The sequence below is a fragment of the Cynoglossus semilaevis genome, chromosome 11 (assembly GCF_000523025.1).
Source record: "Cynoglossus semilaevis isolate Cse_v1.0 chromosome 11, Cse_v1.0, whole genome shotgun sequence".
NCBI classification, from domain to species: Eukaryota; Metazoa; Chordata; class Actinopteri; order Pleuronectiformes; family Cynoglossidae; genus Cynoglossus; species Cynoglossus semilaevis.
This window is the reverse complement of record NC_024317.1, coordinates 15,952,320-15,970,307: the sequence shown is the minus strand read 5'-3', so window position 1 is coordinate 15,970,307 and position 17,988 is coordinate 15,952,320. Positions and strand designations below refer to the sequence as shown.

The window sequence follows — 17,988 nt, the reverse complement described above, 5'->3', positions numbered from 1 at the left end:
GGCTGGAGCCTGAGCAGTTTGGGGTTTCCTCTTACACCGAGCAGGACAGGGTGGATAAAGCACTGCTTGTGTTCTGTCAGTTTTTATATAGCACCCCCCCATCTCCCCCCACCACCCACCCCAACACTCACCCCTACCCTCGGCCTTCTTCTCTTTACTAAGGCCCAGCCCTACACCCATGTCTTGCAATGGTTACTTTTACCCTTCCTCCTGTGCCCCCACCTACAGTATCTGCAAAAAGAAACGGGAGGGAAGGAGGAGAGCGGAGGCTTGTTGGGGTGTAAAGTATGTTTTAAATAAGAAAAGTTAATGCAGCATTCTTTAAATACCTGCAGCATTTCAGAATCAACACAGATATCAAATGCCATAATCAAATGTTAGATGTGTTCTGCACTCTGTGTGTGTGTGTGTGTTCTGGGTTTGAAAATCACTGAAAATGCATGTGTTATAAAGGCTCATTCCTTGTATATCCAGTGTCTGCTTGAACTGTAGGCCAGTGTGGATAGGGTCAGTAATCCACCCCACAATGAAAGGTGATCTCTGACAATAGCCCCTGACACTCTGGGCTTTAATGGGCTTAAAGAGATAGACTAGAGGGCTGAATAGTTATGGTCAAAACAAAGGTTCTCTCTACTCTTATGTTAATAGTATTAATCCATTTTCAGTGGAACAGCAACCCCTCTCCCTCCTTACTCAGCATGACCATCAATCAACAACCAGTGGAGACACCACAGGATCCTCAGGAAACTTTTCACACATGCAGACCTCCTACCCCCCCCCCCCCCCCCCCCTTCAGTCCCCTGCAACTTGAGCATCCTCTTGCCTAACGTTTGTCAGCTCTCTTTCTGCTAGTAGTTCTCATGCTCAGTGTAAATCACACATCTGGAACCACTGGAGAAGGTATGCTAAATGACTTGTTATAAAATAAAAAAAGCCCCACCCTCTCAGACAAAGGAAAGAAAAGTAGCAGCAACAGCAAGTCAAGTAAAGCGAGCTGCAGCTAAATGGTACAAGGAGGAAAAAAAAAAACATTCTTGTAATTTGATGCCACTTCTTGTACCCCGTTATACCCCTGTCCCTGTTATGGCCCCATCCTTCCCCCCCTCCACTCCATTTCCTCACCGCTGCCCCTCCACCCTCCCTTGCACAGACCCCTATCAAACACTGAAGTCAAACAGTGGGTGTTGAGATGGGCAATTGGCCCCTCACTGTGACTCCAGATGAGCTTTGCTGAAGAGCAGAGAGGGGGAGAAAAGCAGCTCTGTGTCTGTTACAGTGGGCACAGCTGCAGCACAGCGCCCACGATGGTCCACTAGGACATTCATTAGACTGTTGGCCAGTTAGGTATTTGTGCTAGTGCTGAGTCTCCATTAATCACAGCTTGCTGTCAGGTGTCGTTAAAAAGCTCTGCACCTCATCCAACAATCTACTTTTGTTTTCTGTTTTCTGTTTCACATTCTCTTCTAGTTTAATGTTAACTACAGGTTTATGCATGTCATGGAAGTAGGGGTCACATTTTTAACAAATATGCAGAATGACACGGCAGTAACTTTCCACAACTTCACTTGTCGTTGCTCTAACACAGTCAATAAACATGTGGTTATTTACACACATTGTGAGAAATTGTTCTTAAGCTCAAAATATGATCTTGTCTCCCCAGTGTGTCTGAGTGAGGGCTTCAACTTCTGGTGTTCCAGCAACATGCAGACAAAATGTTGATTTGTCCCAGTGAATCATGATTTATTTTTATAGATTACAATAACACAGCTGCTCTGTGATTAATCAGACACAATTTTTAGAGTCCTATTTGACTGCAAGCGTGGCTACATATTTCAAGTATATGATAAAAATGCTCGTCTGTGCCACAGGGCAACAACCCAACCTAGAAAACTCAGCAACAAAATTGCATTACTCTAAAAAGAGAAAATCTGCAAAACAATTCCACCACTAGAGTCTCTGATTTGATTTAGTGCCGGCCCTCGATGCTTCAGCTGCGTTACTTGTTTATAGAATTGAACTGTCGTGTACATCTGCTGTGGCAGCTTGACAATGCAGTAGCTGCTCTGTGGACTGCTGGTTTGCACATAAATTATACAGCGTATTAGCTCTATACGATGAATTGATTAATCCACAGTTGCGCTTTGATTAATAAGGTTCAAATCTTAATCATTTGACAGCCCTTGTTTAAAGTTTACTTAAAGTGTTGAAGGATGGAGTCTGGGGAAAAAAGCGCGTACATTGAAGAGTCGTTTGAACTCGGAGTGAATGCACTCCTTCAGTCTAGTTAGTAAATCCCTGTTTGATACCAGGTTTGAGTGAATGCTGGGACTGCTGTGAGTAGAGCTTTAGAGAAATTACAGTTTATTGACAAAATATGTGACAGATGAGATTCTGGTCAGATTCTGGAGTCTGACCAGAGTCTTGCTCATCTTTAACCTCATCTCTTCCTGGAGCAATTTGTACCGTTCTGAAGGTCGCCCTGCATTATTTAAAGGGTTTGTCTTCTACGGCTCTGCTGAAAAGCAAATCTTCGAAGAGTTATCGCTCTTCCACCGCCGTTAGCAGCATTGATTTAGCTTGAGAACCCCGTTTCAGTTGTAAAGTAGCAGCAGCAGGAAGAGACGTGAACAGGATGCAGTAAAGCAGGGTCTCTCCTAATGTGTAGTCCTTTTGTCAGGAGAGATTTTTTTCACTCCTTCTTTGCATGAGTTGCAAAAACAAAAAAAAAAAAACGCCAATCAATTCTCAGTGTTAAATCGACAGAGGGGCCGTTATTGGTGCCACTGTTGAACAGCAGTTCTAAATCAAATGTTGGCTACTTCTTATTAGCACACACGTGCAAACACACTCAGAAACACATACTCATTGTGGCCTCCAATTTACGGAGCCCTGGAAATGGGTATCGTAAATCCCACAAAGTTCACGGATGCCAGTGTTGGAGGGAACGTGTCTCAAAATGATTTGACTGGGGCAGGAGGGCCTGAGGGGAGGGGACAGGAAGGTAGGTGTGGGGGGAGAATTTGGGGAGCAGGACAGGGGTGAAGGGAGTGGGAGGGGATTTAATTTCAAACAGCAGCAAATGTTGACCGTTACCCCTGTGTGAGCCTGTCTGTGCTGCTCAGTCTGTGACTTTCGGCGGGAAGGTAAAAAAAAAGGGGGGGGGGGGGGGGGGCAATAAAAGAGTGTAGCGCTGAAGTGATGAGGTCACTCCTCCTAAAACAGCATGTGCACATGGAGTGTTGATGTTTAAGGTGACCTCGACGGCTGCTGCACAGTCCTGCAGATGTTACACACTCACTGGTTTCTTCTTTTCCCACCGCCCCAGCAGCGCTCTCTCTTTTTTTTTAGTTATCAGTTGTTAATATCATTTAACATGGACTACATACACATTACTCAATATTCTTCCCTGCAAACGTTTTTTTTACTCTTAACCCAAAATGCATGCTTCCTCCATGCCCCAAAGATTCAAATGCTCGTTCAAAAACCATCTTGTGTTCTGTCTGACTAAATAACAGAACTGAGGTGCTAAAGGCTTAACTGTGGTGTAGTGATTGGTATTCTGCCTGACAGCAAGTAGATCGCTGGTTCGATTTCCTGTGGTAATTGGTGGTCTTTCTGTATGAAATCTGTATTCCAGTTTTCTACTACACTCTAAAACATGCAGGATAGCTGTTCATTTCTCACTCTGAATTAACTGTAGGTGTGAATACAGTGTGTAAATGTCTGTCTCACCCTGATGTTGGAGAACTGTGAATAACATAACCCTGTCCTCTCCTGGAGACTGCTGGGATTGACTCACATTTCTCCCTGACAAAAGACAGTGGTACAAGATGAAGTGTAGACCCCAACCCCAGGTTGATTTTAAATTGTTGAGATGTTGAGAACAATAAAAACAGTCAGTGATAAATCTGTCCCCAGCCCCTCCTGTAATTCAAAACACTACAACTCCTATAAAACCGTTTTTCTACTCAAACAATTGAGATTGACTATCCGGTTGCGTGTAAGGTAACTCACAAATGCACGTGCTAAAATTTTCGACCACGAGATGGCACCAAAGGTCTGGTGTTTTTCCAACTTCAAACACTAACTGGATATTAGTTGCCTCAGTAGCTCTTATAGGACGTGCCGTTTATTGCTTGATCCAATAAATTTCGGACCTGAACTGGAATTTTCCGCCTGCATGAATTTAATGACTGCAGTTTGTAATTAGTGAACAGTTATGTCAGTAAAGGCCGTGACTGCAGTTTGTAATTAGTGAACAGTTCACTAGTGTTTTCAGTGAAAAGCTCACCAGTGACCTTGTCTTTCCCGGGGGCTGAGGAGGGGGCATGATGACAGAAAACGGCATGAACGAGCTCATCTGGTGAATTCTTAGTTGTGTTAGTTCCATACATGAATTTTTGGATTTTCATCGTTTTGGTGTCTATAGTTCTGTAGGATGGCTGTATCCTTGAGGCACAGCTATTCTTTGTCTTTGGCACAATCGAACCTATCAGTGTCTGTTTTATTATTTGCTCTTTGACCATGCAGAGAAATTAAAGCAGCAGAAAGCTGATCATCCAAAATTTTAGTGTGTCATTGTGCAAGGTTGGGTGTGTGTGTGTGTGTCATAGACAGAAAAACATTTTATGACACATTTCTATCTGTGCTCACAGACAGCGGTTGCTGGATTTTCTTCCAGCTCAAAGAAACCGCAATCCATAAGGACAACCATCTGTAGCGTTAAATAAAATAAAATAAAAAGGTTTACTGTCCTGTTTACTGTGTGCAATTATCATGAAACCCTTCACAACAGCGTCACTTAGCCGCAGAACTTGAACTTCTCTGACTGAACCATTGGTTTACGTGTTCATTTCTGATGATTCTCAAAATAAAGACGACACACTGATACTGACACCAGTGTTGGCACTGGTTTTTCATGTGATTGCTGAGCATAGCCTGTGAAAACCAGGAGTAAACAAAGAGTAACAAAATGTGATCAGAGGGTTGTTGGTTCAAGTCCTATGACTGGCAGGACTGTGGTGAGGACAGTTTTGTTGAGTGTAGTTGAAGTTGTGTTTGTAGAACAGTGTAAATGTTTCATTTATTGAATTTGTAATGTAATATTTTTTATCTATTATTATAGACACAGGTATTTGTTTGGCCATGTGAGACTTTTATGTCGTATGTCGTACAAATTTAATTTTCCCTTTTCCCTTAAAATTACATTAAAAAATGGACATTAATGCACAGCTTTGGTCAAAACCTCATCAATTTAGCTCTTCTCACAGTTGCAGCTACACATATTTTTTTTTAAATAATATTTTTATACCATACAGTAAACTTAGTGTTTCAGCGTCTGGTCAGCAGAGAAACTGTTGTCTTGTTCCAGTGATTTCTCAGTGATGAACAAGGCACTTGCTTTATTCCACTGCTCATGTTGTTGCCTCAATAATGGGTCAAAGCTAAAAAAACAACATTTCTGACATCTGTCAGGGACAGGCAGAAGAATAATGGACCTTTAATTGGTGTAGATCCATAAACCTGTCTGCTGCTATCAAACGTCTGAGTCTATCAAGAAGAGATCCCGCGGCTTTCTCAGCTCAGAGAAGAAGAGCGTGTGTGTCTGTGTGTGTATGGATATGTGTGTTTTAGAGGGAATTACTTGCTGCTGAGCGTATCACTCTGACAGGCAAAGAGAGAATGGAGGAAAGCTGAGGGGGTTAGAGCCTGACAGGTGTACACAGGACCCTTGGATGCACTGAAATCCACACCTGGATCTGACAGGTGTGGATTGGAAGGATGTTCACATAGCCCTACTGCCTTCTGCCTCCTCCTCCTCCTCCTCCTCCTCCTCCTCCTCTGCTCCCCGAGCCCACAGCCCTGAGGGGTAAACATGAATAATATATTCTTGCTCCTTATGGCAGGGGCCTTGGAACGCCCTGTGTGCTGCTCACATGCCATTTCAAATACTGTCACAGTATTGTATGGCGGAGGGCTCTGGTCTTCTCACTGAGAGTCTATTCATTACACAGGCTGGAAAATAAGGAGCAGGAAGTGGTGCTCTGCTGCTGTGCATCAACCATCCATCCTCAGATCCTTTAGCTGAGTCGTCCAAGAAAAGACCGGAAAACACACTCTGTTTACTATAAATCAGGGGTCAACCAACCAACTGGATTTGTCAGAGGGCCAGATTTTTTTCTGGACAGACACCTTGAGCGCTGGACACAAAGAAAATAATATAAAAATCTTTTTTTTTTTTCAATACAGTCATACATTGTCAGTCTGGGTTATTGAACGTTACTTTAGTCTCAGTTATTGATTTTTTTCAGTTGCTTCAAAAGTGGGGACCACACAATAATCTTTGAATCTATTTGCCGGCCAGATTGGACGGTTCAGTGGCCAGACTCGGCCTACGGACCACCAGTAGATTATCACGGCTGTGAACACATTTACATGAACTTTTATTCCAAAATATTTAATATTATTGAATATTGTCATATGGAGGACAGCTGTGGCATGTACATTTAATTAAATGATTTTGAATTATTCTATGATGCGGCTGTGTTCAGTGGTCAAAGCAGAACAAAAGTGTTGGGGGTTTGACTCCAGATGGTCTCCGATCCAATTTTTCCATTTACCTTTGATATCTGAGCATAAAAGGATACTTGTCTGTGTCCACCTAGTAGCCAAACCAGATAAATGGGTTGGTTTTGTTTTGTGTTTTTACTCTAAACCCAATCCCTCCCTGACTCCCTCTCCCCCTTCAGAGTCCACGACAGGCATAGAATGATTTTTTTTGTCTGTGTGTGTGCAAGGTCACAAAATTGCCTTAGATCCTGACGGCAAAAATTGCAGTAATGGATGTTCCCCTGGGATTCATGTCTGACTTCATCCTGCTTTTAGTGCCTTTCCATGAAACGTTCATCAATGGAATTGCCATGGCAGTGGTTCCACTAATATAATTACAATAGATTATCCAGTTATTTGTAGATGGGATTGAAAATAACCTCACCTCTAATTGCATTTGCATTGTTCTCTGCAGAATAGAAAGCAGGGTTTATGTCTGTTAGGCTCGGTTCAGTCAACTATACCAGTGGTTCTCAAACTATGGTACGCGTACCACCAGAAAATTAATATTTTCACATTTACATTTTCAACTGAATAAACCTGAAACATACCATACCAATTAATACAACATTTAAACATAAACATCTTTATAAACATCTCTCCTGTGTGGTGGTAGCTAATAGGGAAGGCCTCTGCTGCTATATTCTAATGTTGGTCATCATGGTCAAAATATTTTTTTTTAAATCATTTATATAAATTACTTTATCAAGTAATTTATTTAGTGATTATTTGTTCCCTGAATAAAATGTATAAGAAAAATAAATTAGACAGAAATCTTTTTCATCAGCTGGTAACTTTAATGTATAACAACAGTACAAAGTGAAGTTTTTGCTGGCAAAATAGTACTTGTTTTTATGTACAGTATTTACACACTATATATATATATATATATATATATTTATATATATGTTTAAAAAACATTACACTTAAAATGTCCGACAGTTTATTGCACAACACATTTATAAATTAGAAGAAACAAAACACCACGTGTAACGGATGAGTTTGGTTGGTGGTCCGCTCCCACAGTTATTAACATTTGACTGCTTCTCAGACACTGACATGGATCGAGGTCCTGTGGGATTATAATCCATCCCACTGATACTGACACGGTGGGAAATGTGCACACTTTTCAGACTGAATTTCACAGACAGTCACAGTGACTTCTTTGTGGGGAAAAAAAGAAAATGGGCTCAAGCATAAAAAAGATAAATGTCTTTTAATGATTTCAGTTGAAACTCAAACCCTGAAAGCGTGTGAATCCTCAGGCAGAGTTTAAAATTTGGCACGTAACAGCAGACACTGACACCTGAATGTAAAAATAAATAATAATTCCAAACGTGACAAAGTAGGGATGTAAAGCTAAGAAACACAATAAAACTAAACGGACGTTCAGTTTGACATTATCGCATCTGCACCATCACCAGGCTTTGTTTTTAATATTTCATTTCCAGGTTAGGATTAAAGTGGAGTCAAAGAGGAAGGAATAAAAAAAATCAATAAGGCATCAAAGCGCTTCTCAAGCCTAATCTGAGCAGATTACCCCTCAGGAGCAGTGGGCCTCCTTAAAACACCCCGTACACTTGGTGCATTTCAAGTATGGTGTTCAACGTAAACAAAGAGAAATGTTGAGGACCAGGAGGCGGGAGGTGACGCTGCTGGTTAGGCTAATCTGATCCTCAGTCGGGCTAAGAGCTTCATTAATCATGCTTTCTGACGCAGATCACTTTGACCTCCGTTTATCTGTGGGTAATTAATTACAGTTGATCTCTCTTTGTCCCTGAATGGGATCTACATGTTAATGACGTCTTCAGAGGATTCTTTACCATGAATGAAAATAGGATGTTTGGCACAAAATGCTGGGCGCAGAAATATATTTACATACAGGACCTATGTTTACGTCATGTTATTGGCTGTCGTTCCACGGCACCTTAGTTAATAATCATTTTGATCATTAATATGACCTTTTTGTTAATTTAGGAATAATTAGTTAATGGATTGGATTTTTTTCTTTCCTTTTTAACATTGAGTTGAATCATGAACTCTATATAGGAAATGGATGGAAGTTTTTTTTGGTTACAGGCTATTGTTGCGGCGTGAACACGTGGAAAACACAGCTGGTTTCACAGATAACATTTGTTTTTATAATGATTCAACGTAAAGCATATAAGAAATAGCCTATGTTTATCGTTTGAAACACGTACCCTATGGGCCTAGAGTAGTACTGCGTCTCTGCGTGGTTTGAGAAATGAGATCCAGAAGTAAGCACCATCCTTGATGTACAGCGTAAACTGTACATAAGAATGAAATAATCACAGCCTTTTATGATTGTGAGTTTCCAGACGACTTTGGAAAAGCTCCGTTGACTTACAGTATGTTCTAGAGCTTTCTTTTGCCACAATAACCTGCAGCATGAAGGCTCCATCCTTTTCTTTGTTGAGCTCTATGACATACAGTGTGCGGGTTTGGTTTGATGGATGAAAGGGAATGCATTTTATATATTAGCTGCAATTTTTCAAAGCTTTACCTGTGGTTGTTGTTGTTGTTGCGTCACACAGACTCACAGACCCTGACTTCAAACGAACAAATCATTTAAAGCAGTGATTTTCAAGTAAAAGAAAAAAACATGCTCACTTCTTTAGCAATCTCTTTTAAAGGTTTGGAAGGCAATATAAAAAAGACATCACATTAACATAATAAAATACATCTCCCAGTGGCTCCAGATGACGACGTCGCTCTGAGCATGTGATATGTAGTTTAAATAAGTCCGCTTCATCTTTGACTCAAAACGGCCCTCTGTCCTATTTCCACATATTTGTGTCCTCTTAACAGAAGCGCTCCAGCCTTTGTTCAGCTCCTGCAGTCAATTTTCAAGTTAAGTCTTTTTATTAAGTGCTTTTTTCATATTTTGTATAAGCAATAACTACAAAAGCCAAACCATTACCCAGAAGAAAAGAACCCGCAGCAAATTCAGAGAGGACGGTGGCCCAGATCCTTTGTTGTTATGTCTCGGTGTCTCCAGAGCTGGACGTTTGCCGATGACGCAAAAAATTCTGCTTTGGCAGAATCTGCTGTTTGCTGTCATCTAGGGTTTGTTGGTACGTCTTTCTTTGTTTGGTTATGCAGCAGGTCCATGATGAGTTCACAAGTACATCTGTCCATAAGTGATGGTGTGTGCAGGAGGGGCTTTGCACGAGTTGGTAAAAGGGTTTTTATTTGTGTGTGTGGGTGTGTGTGTCTCAGCTCTCAGAAGACATGGCTGAGATGATCTGCTCCACTTTATATGCCAACTTTTGCTTCCGGGCTTGTTCATCTTGCTCCAGTGCCTCGATGATCTAAATACACACAAACACGCACACACAGACACACACGCAGAGGCAGAGGGACATGGAGAAGACATTATTGATCAACCACACTAACCACAGACATGTATAGATTATAGATCAAACACAATGCTTCTGGTGCTTGTTGTCATGTGAATCTCTCTTCTCTTCTAGAGACATAAGATCTCTCAGCTGGAGATCTTATGTCTCCAAATCAGTTTGCAGAAAAGGGCAATAATTTAATAAAAATTAAATAAATCAGGCAAAAAAAAAAAAAAAAAAACCAACCCATCGACATACTGTTTTGTAACTGTTCACATGAATGACAAGCGGAAATCAGCATTTAAAATATTCATTAAATTTGATGTTTGTTGATGTTTTGGCCACCTGGGGGCAGTGCAAATAGTTGATATAATTACCCCATACTGTGAATGAATAACTTTATACTTTTGAGCTGCTAACCTAAAGCACTAGAATTAGCCAAACTGAAAACCTGACTTGTTTCTATTGTGAGCAGTCGTCTAATAAGATGAAGAATTAAGAACATTGACAGTAAAAAAATACAGAAAGCACTAGACTACCACTCTACAGCACATTCCCATGATGCAATGCTCCTGACTCACCTCTTGGCTGTACTTGCTGACGTAGGCGTAGATCTCGTGGAGGGCACTGAGCACATTGAACTCACTGGAGTGAAGACGGGCCTGTTCAGCCAGATATGCATTCATATCCTGATCACTGATGGCAGGCAGGCGGTTGATGTCGGCGTAGTATCTGGAAATATGTACACACACACACATAAACACACAATGTGTTAGTGACACGGTTGGTCTTCTGATATGGAAAAATATCAAATATCGTGTCAAGAAACTGGAGGTGGAGAAATGTTCACTGACACATCAGTTATTACAGTTGAGCAGTGGAAGAGACCAGTGTACATATAAGTACTGTTTGTTCACTACTGTTAACTTTACATACAAATAAGGAGACTTTCATTTGTCTGCAGTCATGTAAACTCAGTATTACTAATGGATATCTGATTGGATACTTGCAGTAAGTACTTCATCGTTCTCGTCTCAGGTGAACAAAATCACAGAGGACTGAAATACACGGACATTTGTAAAATACTGATGCTTCAATTTGAGACGTGCGAAAAAAATCTTAAAATATTACGAAGTAGAAAAACTTCCTAACTTTTTTAAATTTACTTGGTAATTTGGACTAAAGTTGAATTACAAATACAAGGTTAAAAAAGCATTCATTAATAACAATTAAAAATGTATTTGTCACAGTGTAAATAGGACATGACGGTCTGCTTTCACTGTTCACACTAAACAGACTATAGGTGTGAATGTAAGTGTGAACGGTTGTCTGAATATATATATGACCCTGTGGTGGATTTGTAAATTGTCGAGTCTGAAACCCTGCCCTAAAGCTATGACCCCCTTTTTTTTCTATAGGCAAACTCATGTACTAACTTTAATGGTATTCAAAGTAAGACAGATATTTGGATTAGTAACCAAGTGTACATATATATGTATATATGTATATATATATATATATATATATATATATCTATATATATGTCTACATGCAGTGTTTACATTTTGAATTACTGTTACAATTTATATTTTGGTTGATGTTTCCAAGTACAGTGAGTTCAGGCTGTATTATAGTTGTGAATACTTATCAGCCTTTAAATATATAACTGTGTGGGTGGAGTGATCTGTCTGTTGACAAGTTTCTGAGCTCTTCTTTTATTTATTCCACTCTGTTTTTTATTTTTTATTTTTTTAATGAATATTTGTAATATTTATGTCATCTTTAAATAATTAAATTAGTAAGTTTAGTAAATTGGTAAATAAATAAATTAGTTTAATTACAGATCAGGTGTTGTTTTTCTTAATCGCTGATGTAGAGTACAACAAAAGTATATTTAGAGCTAATGATTAAAGAAACATCAACAACAACGCTACGATCAAAAAGCTGCTAAGGTGTCGAAAAGCCTGGTGTCTTGTTTTCTCCACAATGTTTACTCTGTTTATTCAAATGAACTCATGTTGTACCACTCATGAACCACAGTCATTAAAAAACAAAATAGACGAATAAACTAACAAGTTCTTGGCTCTACAAACAAACACAGATCCACGTCTACACACCTTTCTACCCAGCTCTTGTAATGAGGTATATCCTTGGCATAGAGCAGTTTGGTGGAAGGTGAGTCTTTCCCCAGACGGTGCTCTGACGTGGAACAGGAGTCCATGAAGGTTTGGGCCACCACTGACAGACAGGCGTCGGTGATGCTGCTCTTGTGAATGTCAAACACAAACTGAGGATTCTTGATCACATTCACCCAAAATCGCAGCGGGAGGCTAACGAGAAAACAGAGAGAGATAGCACTGAATTAAAGGGGATGTGTTAATCAAATTTGACAGTCAGTGTTTTGGTCCAGAATCTGTTGTTTTAACAGCAGCTGTTTCTCTCCCACTGCTCAACTGTTGGCACTGGTTTCATGAAGCTAAGAGGTAGCTCTTAACAATTTAAAGTCAAACCAGCCAATCAGAACAGTTAAACAGGTGTGTAAAGAATCCAGTCATACAAAATCCTTAGTTTTTTTTAAATCAAAGCACATTTCATTTAGAAACGATTAATTTGTGGTGAAGTATAATTTATTCCAGTCAACTAAGAACAAGTACCAATCGTTTCCATCATACAGTTCACACTTCAAGGATACTGTTTCTTTTTATGTAGTAAAATATGTAAATGTTTAAAACTGAGGTCAGAGCAGTGACTGTTTTTGGTATTAAGGAGACCGGTGGAATTGGGTTTCTGCTGAGGTCCGTGCAGTCGCTCTATTTATCCTGTAACCTGGAAATCTGCCTCACCAGTTGCTCTTCCACGTGTGGCGAACATCCGTGTCATGGATGCCGTGTCTGTCAGCCTGCTCATCCAGAAAGTCAAACATGTATTTGATGGCCAGAGGCAGAGCGGTGCCGCGACACACTGTGCTGAACAGGGTCTCAAACAAGTCATCCACAAACTTCTGCAGTGTGCCCTGAAAGAAAATAAATAGAAAAAAAAAACACCTCAAGATGAGGCTCTCTGGTTCTCAGACAAAGAAAAGTATAATGTAGCACACACGTCAAGTATGGAATATTTTTTACCTTTGTTGCCAGCAGCCTGGTCAGGTAGATCTCTGACACCATTTTACTTCCTCGTTCCCCCTCTTTCTGGTCTCCGTGGTCGTGGTTCTTGACCAAGTGCCAAACCTTGACACCACTCTCCAGGTCAGGGGTCAACATGGGCACACGAGAGTGTGGACTGTCGGGGCTAGTAGGAGTCGAGCGTAAGGATACGTCCACACCTAGATGGCCAAAATTTAAATTTAAATGAAAAAACCTTTTGTAAATCTTACCATGTCCTGTTTTTCCTTCCCCCGTGTACTATAACACTTGATTTCCTTCAAAATCGTATCACTCAATGTTTAATTCCTCATGAATGTGTGATATGAACATGAAATTTTAGAGATACTAAAGAATAGTGTATTTGTTGCACAGCACTGACCGTATCTGCTGATACTGCGTGGGAAGCTGGCAGAAGAGGGGATGTAGAACGAGGACATCTGTTTGGGCACCAGAGCCACCACACAGCGCTCCGACACCTGGGAGACACACACAGGTAAGAGCTGCCTTTTATTTTGGGATATAACTCAGTGGGTTAAAACTTCATGGCTGAAAATCAACTTTTCTGGGAAAAGATAATGACTGGAAGTGTTGGCAAATGAAGATGAGTCACAAACTGAATCATCAATCATCATCAGCCAGATGGAAACAACAACCTCACACAAACAAAAGTATCAAGTGTTGTACTTGAATAAGTAAAAAACTTTACTCTGTGCTTAGATAAAGTTAGAATTAGATTAAGTTTGAATTAAGACTAAATCACTAGATTTTGTTATGGTTTGAAGAATTTCTCAGGACATTTTATGACTATCTGGCGTCTGTCAAGAGGCTGTTTCTCTTCTCTAATACCAACGCTGATTCTATGTTAAAATCTAACTAATTCAGTTACTTTCATAATTTATGGCTCAGTCTTATAGAACTGTTCACTGTAGAGACAGTCATCACTGACAAGGCCGTACATTGAAGCAGACACCAGGGCTAAGGTACAAATATCAATGTGTTGCTGTTTATTATTTCATTATAATAAAATAGATTATTTGTATGTTCTCCAAGTACCAGTGTGCACACATATATACATTTGTACACAAGTAGTACAGATAAAGTGTTTCTCATCAGTTGTGATGAGACCAGACCTGGTAGTGCATGAGTGTGTTGAGTCTCTTCCAGTCGCTCTCAATCTTGGTAGTGATGTCCTCGTCCTGCAGGACTACACGAGCCGTTCTGCCCTGTCGCCACTCTGTAGGAAAATGACATCAGTGGTGACTGTGTGACACTGAGCTCTGTGTGACCGTTTGTATGTCAAGAGTCTGACAGTTACATTTCCTGTCGACCGCGGCCAATCTCGAACAGTGCCGTTGTGCTGCAGGTGGGCTCCTCTGAACCGTTAGTCGTGTCAAAAGACGCAGCCAAAATGTCAAGACAACCTCCTGTGAATTTGTGCTTGACAATTAAAGTGATTCTTTGAACAACCCACGGATGAGGGTTTCTTCAAAGGAATAAAACCAGGTGCCCAAAGCTACAGACAAACTGATCCTCTCCAAATCCATAACCTTTCAGGGCCCTCAGGTATAAAACTTCAAACTCCATGCAGTATCTGCTGCTCTTCAGACAGTATGTTAGCTTCTTTTTTTTTTTCAAGGTGCATGTCAGCTGGATTTGTGCCCTGCCGCTCACTACTGGATGACACACTGTGGGCGTAAGCTGAAGTGTAGATGCAGTGTCAGTGAGGTTTAATGTCAGTCATGAAGTGTGTGTTTTGGCTGTAAACACACAGAGAGGACATTGTTTTCCACAAACTGAGGTCGAATCTCCCTGTCACACAGCTCTGTTGTAACTTCTGCGAGTGAAGATACCAGCTCCAAACTGAACTTACACTAACATTTGACTGTGTTCTGTTAAAGACACGGAGAACTGAACATGTGTTTTTGCAGAGTATGATTTTGTGACATGAGCTCTCACCTAGATCCATGTCTGCAGCTCGAGGTCTCTGCGAGTATGGCATGTTCTTGTACACCACATCCAAGATCTTCTCCTTCACCTGCGTTATGGTGTCACAGTTGAGCACCTTGACAGGGATTTCTGGGCTGTTCTCATTGTCTGGGTTCACACAGCTCAGCGTCTTGGTAGTGGTAGAGTGGGGGGGTCAGCAGAAGAGACGGAGAGAAAGAAGGCTGTTAGTTGCTGGAGAAGAAATCCATTCATTACCTCCTCCACACCAAACTGTCCTGCTGCAGACGAGCCTGTCCAGAAATGCAATTTCACATCCCGGGGATGCGGCAGTGCAGCGGTGGCAGGTGCACTGGGGTATTTAAGAAGTAATGAGACACAGGCCCTCAGACTCTCAGACTTTGTGATCAGAAAGGTGTCATCCCGCCGATGACAGTCTCTGCTCTGGAGCCGAAATCTCAGGAGGAAGTTATTCCTGTGCATCCCCAGGAGACTCCTTTATGTTCCTGTTACTGTTAGCCTTACCGTTTCCTCGTTGTCAAGACTAATTGAGTTACATTTAGGGTGAAATTATTTTAGATTTAATTTAGTTGTTCTAGAATGAGCCGTTTTTTACATTGGAAGAATTGTTGGTGCAACGTTAGATCACCAAGACCTAAGAAATATGTTCTCTTTACATATTGACTGGTGGCCATATGTTGTTCTAGATGCTGTTCAACACTAGATGGTAAACCCAACACACTGGGCCTTTAAAGGTCAAAGGTCACAATAAGTGTATTGGTGCAAATTATTTATCCATCCGTCCATCCGTCCTTTGATGGTGCAGTCTTAGTGAAACAGCTTGTTGGTCCTCTCATACAGTTCTATACAGTGTGTTGAATGTCCTTTTCCACAAACAAGCACAATGTAATAATGTGACATGCTTAATTGACCATAAACGTGAATGTGTGGGTGTGAATGGTTGTTTGATTACATGTGGTCCTGGCCTCATGACTGCTGCCAACCTAAAAAGGATGACTCAGCGGATGATGAATGAACTGTACGACCCTCAGAGGTGTGGTGTTTACATGACTATATTTGTTTCCCTAAATACTCTGAACTCACTACAACCTGCCATAAGGTGAAACCTTGACTGGTAGTTAAAGACCTACAGAAAAGACTTGTAGAAAAAGGAGAGGATACTTTATCTGTCACAACATTTTTGTTTCATGCATTGAACCCATCTGCAAAAGTCTTTCAGTGCTCGCTGCACACACAGAGACCTGCCACGACTGGCAATCCTTCAACCACAGACTTAATCCTGCAACCACTTGGCCCAAATGTGTAGTGAACTAAATGACCACTTTTTACAACTCACCAGCATCTTGTACTCTATCTGCTGCCGTATGAGCTTGTCCTCGCTCAGGGAATAACGTGCTTCTCCAGTAATGGCATCTATTGGTCCCTTTTCCATTTGCTGTTTAATGGCACAGAAGAGCATGAAGAGTGGCTCGCCAGCACACTCCTACGGTTGGAATGGACGGCAGGTATTAGAGTGAAAGGTGGGAGAGGAGGACAGGAAGAGGGAAGGAAGATCTGTATTAATCAAGCCAGATGACAGGTCTCAGGAAACAGGCTGTGACACATCAGTCTCAATAAAATGGAGCTGGCTCTTCTTTTTCAAATCCCCAAACCTGATAAATATGTGACCCCACAGACGGCATTTTTCTTTCCAAACGTCTAGACAACATGTCAATATTAGAAAGTTACGATCGCACCCGGAAACAAAAACATTCGCAGCAGTCAATTCTAAAATCTGCACTATCCATTTTAGCCACAGTCATTATATTTCATGCTGACACTTGTGGAGATAAGGTGTGAGGGAGTCTGCGTTTTACCTTGAGAAATTTGTGGAGCAGGAAGGCAAACCAATTTGTCAGCATCTTCTCTGCTACAGACTCTGTCCTGCAAGACAAAAGGCAGGGACACAGCCATTTGTTAGCACGTGTTCCATGGCGCGCTGGACCGCTCTGATTATTCTTTTATAATTAATAAGACGGAAAAGCTTAATATCAAAGGAAGCAGAAAACATGATGTGAATATTTTACTGGAAAGTAATACATGTAACGCGTACAAGACTCCGGAGCGCAGCAGTGCAAAAGCATCTTTGAATGAAACCCTGATTTTTAGATAAACAGTTCTGTGTTAACGGAAGCAGACCCCTCCTCATGAAACATTCAGTGGATCTGTCTCTGCACTGAGTGGGAAAACAGTCAGCAAATAACCAGAGGTGGAGGTAAAGGAGGTGGTGAGAGGTGACGGGCAAAGAAACGTGATCTACAGCTGAATGTTTCATGAGTGGCACAGCCAAACGTCAGACTGACAACGACTGTGCCACCGCTGGATTTACTCTTCCCCATTAGGTTTCGTTTCCTCCCGTTAGTCTCTCACACTCTCTTTCACTTTTACTGCTCCTGTCTTCTGCTCAAGCCCCAGGGTTTGTTTTTTTTACACACCGCTGCAAAGAAACCTAGCTGAGCAGGTGGGCATTTTGTGTGCCACTGCCTTTCTCACTCATCCATGAGAAGTGACACCCAGGAGTCATCCATGACAAAGATACGGTCTGCTGATCAGCAATGGTCGGGCTGGTTTTAAGGTTTAAGGTTTCCATATAGAATAAGATTAGAATTAGGATTAGCATTAGAATTTATAATGCAGAATTTAACCACAATGTTTGGACAACTTCTAAAAAAATGCAAAAATGATTAAATTTCAATTCTACTTCCTTGGTTTACCTGCGCAGCAGCAGTTTGGGGTGGTTCTTGCTCTCCAGGTTGCGTTCTATGAGATCCGAGAGCAGGTGTTTGAGGATGTCGGTGGCGTACTCCAGTCGGCCCTGCAGAGCCGTCAGTATGAGCGAGGCGACATATCCCCGGTCACGCATGGAGAAA

General features: G+C 41.2%; 1 protein-coding gene and 1 long non-coding RNA gene across 2 annotated transcripts in view; one reads left to right on the top strand and one right to left on the bottom strand.

Moving 5' to 3' along the window:
- LOC103386583 (uncharacterized) overlaps positions 1–17,988 on the top strand; it is a 106,918-nt gene that overhangs the window by 18,569 nt on the left and 70,361 nt on the right. Inside the window, exon 3 of the long non-coding RNA XR_522326.3 lies at positions 13,487–13,607. This is a non-coding gene — a long non-coding RNA (uncharacterized LOC103386583). The remainder of the gene's footprint in view (positions 1–13,486; positions 13,608–17,988) is intronic.
- The window catches only part of LOC103386584 (plexin-A2), a 50,142-nt gene continuing 41,377 nt past the window's right edge, over positions 9,224–17,988 (bottom strand). The window contains 11 exon segments of the mRNA XM_025060019.1: positions 9,224–9,941; positions 10,553–10,703; positions 12,089–12,301; positions 12,815–12,984; positions 13,094–13,293; positions 13,494–13,590; positions 14,245–14,348; positions 15,071–15,230; positions 16,416–16,562; positions 16,936–17,002; positions 17,833–17,988. The exon segment at positions 17,833–17,988 is cut by the window's right edge and continues 31 nt beyond it. Of these exon segments, the coding sequence (XP_024915787.1) occupies positions 9,846–9,941; positions 10,553–10,703; positions 12,089–12,301; positions 12,815–12,984; positions 13,094–13,293; positions 13,494–13,590; positions 14,245–14,348; positions 15,071–15,230; positions 16,416–16,562; positions 16,936–17,002; positions 17,833–17,988 (1,561 nt within the window). The 3' untranslated portion in view covers positions 9,224–9,845.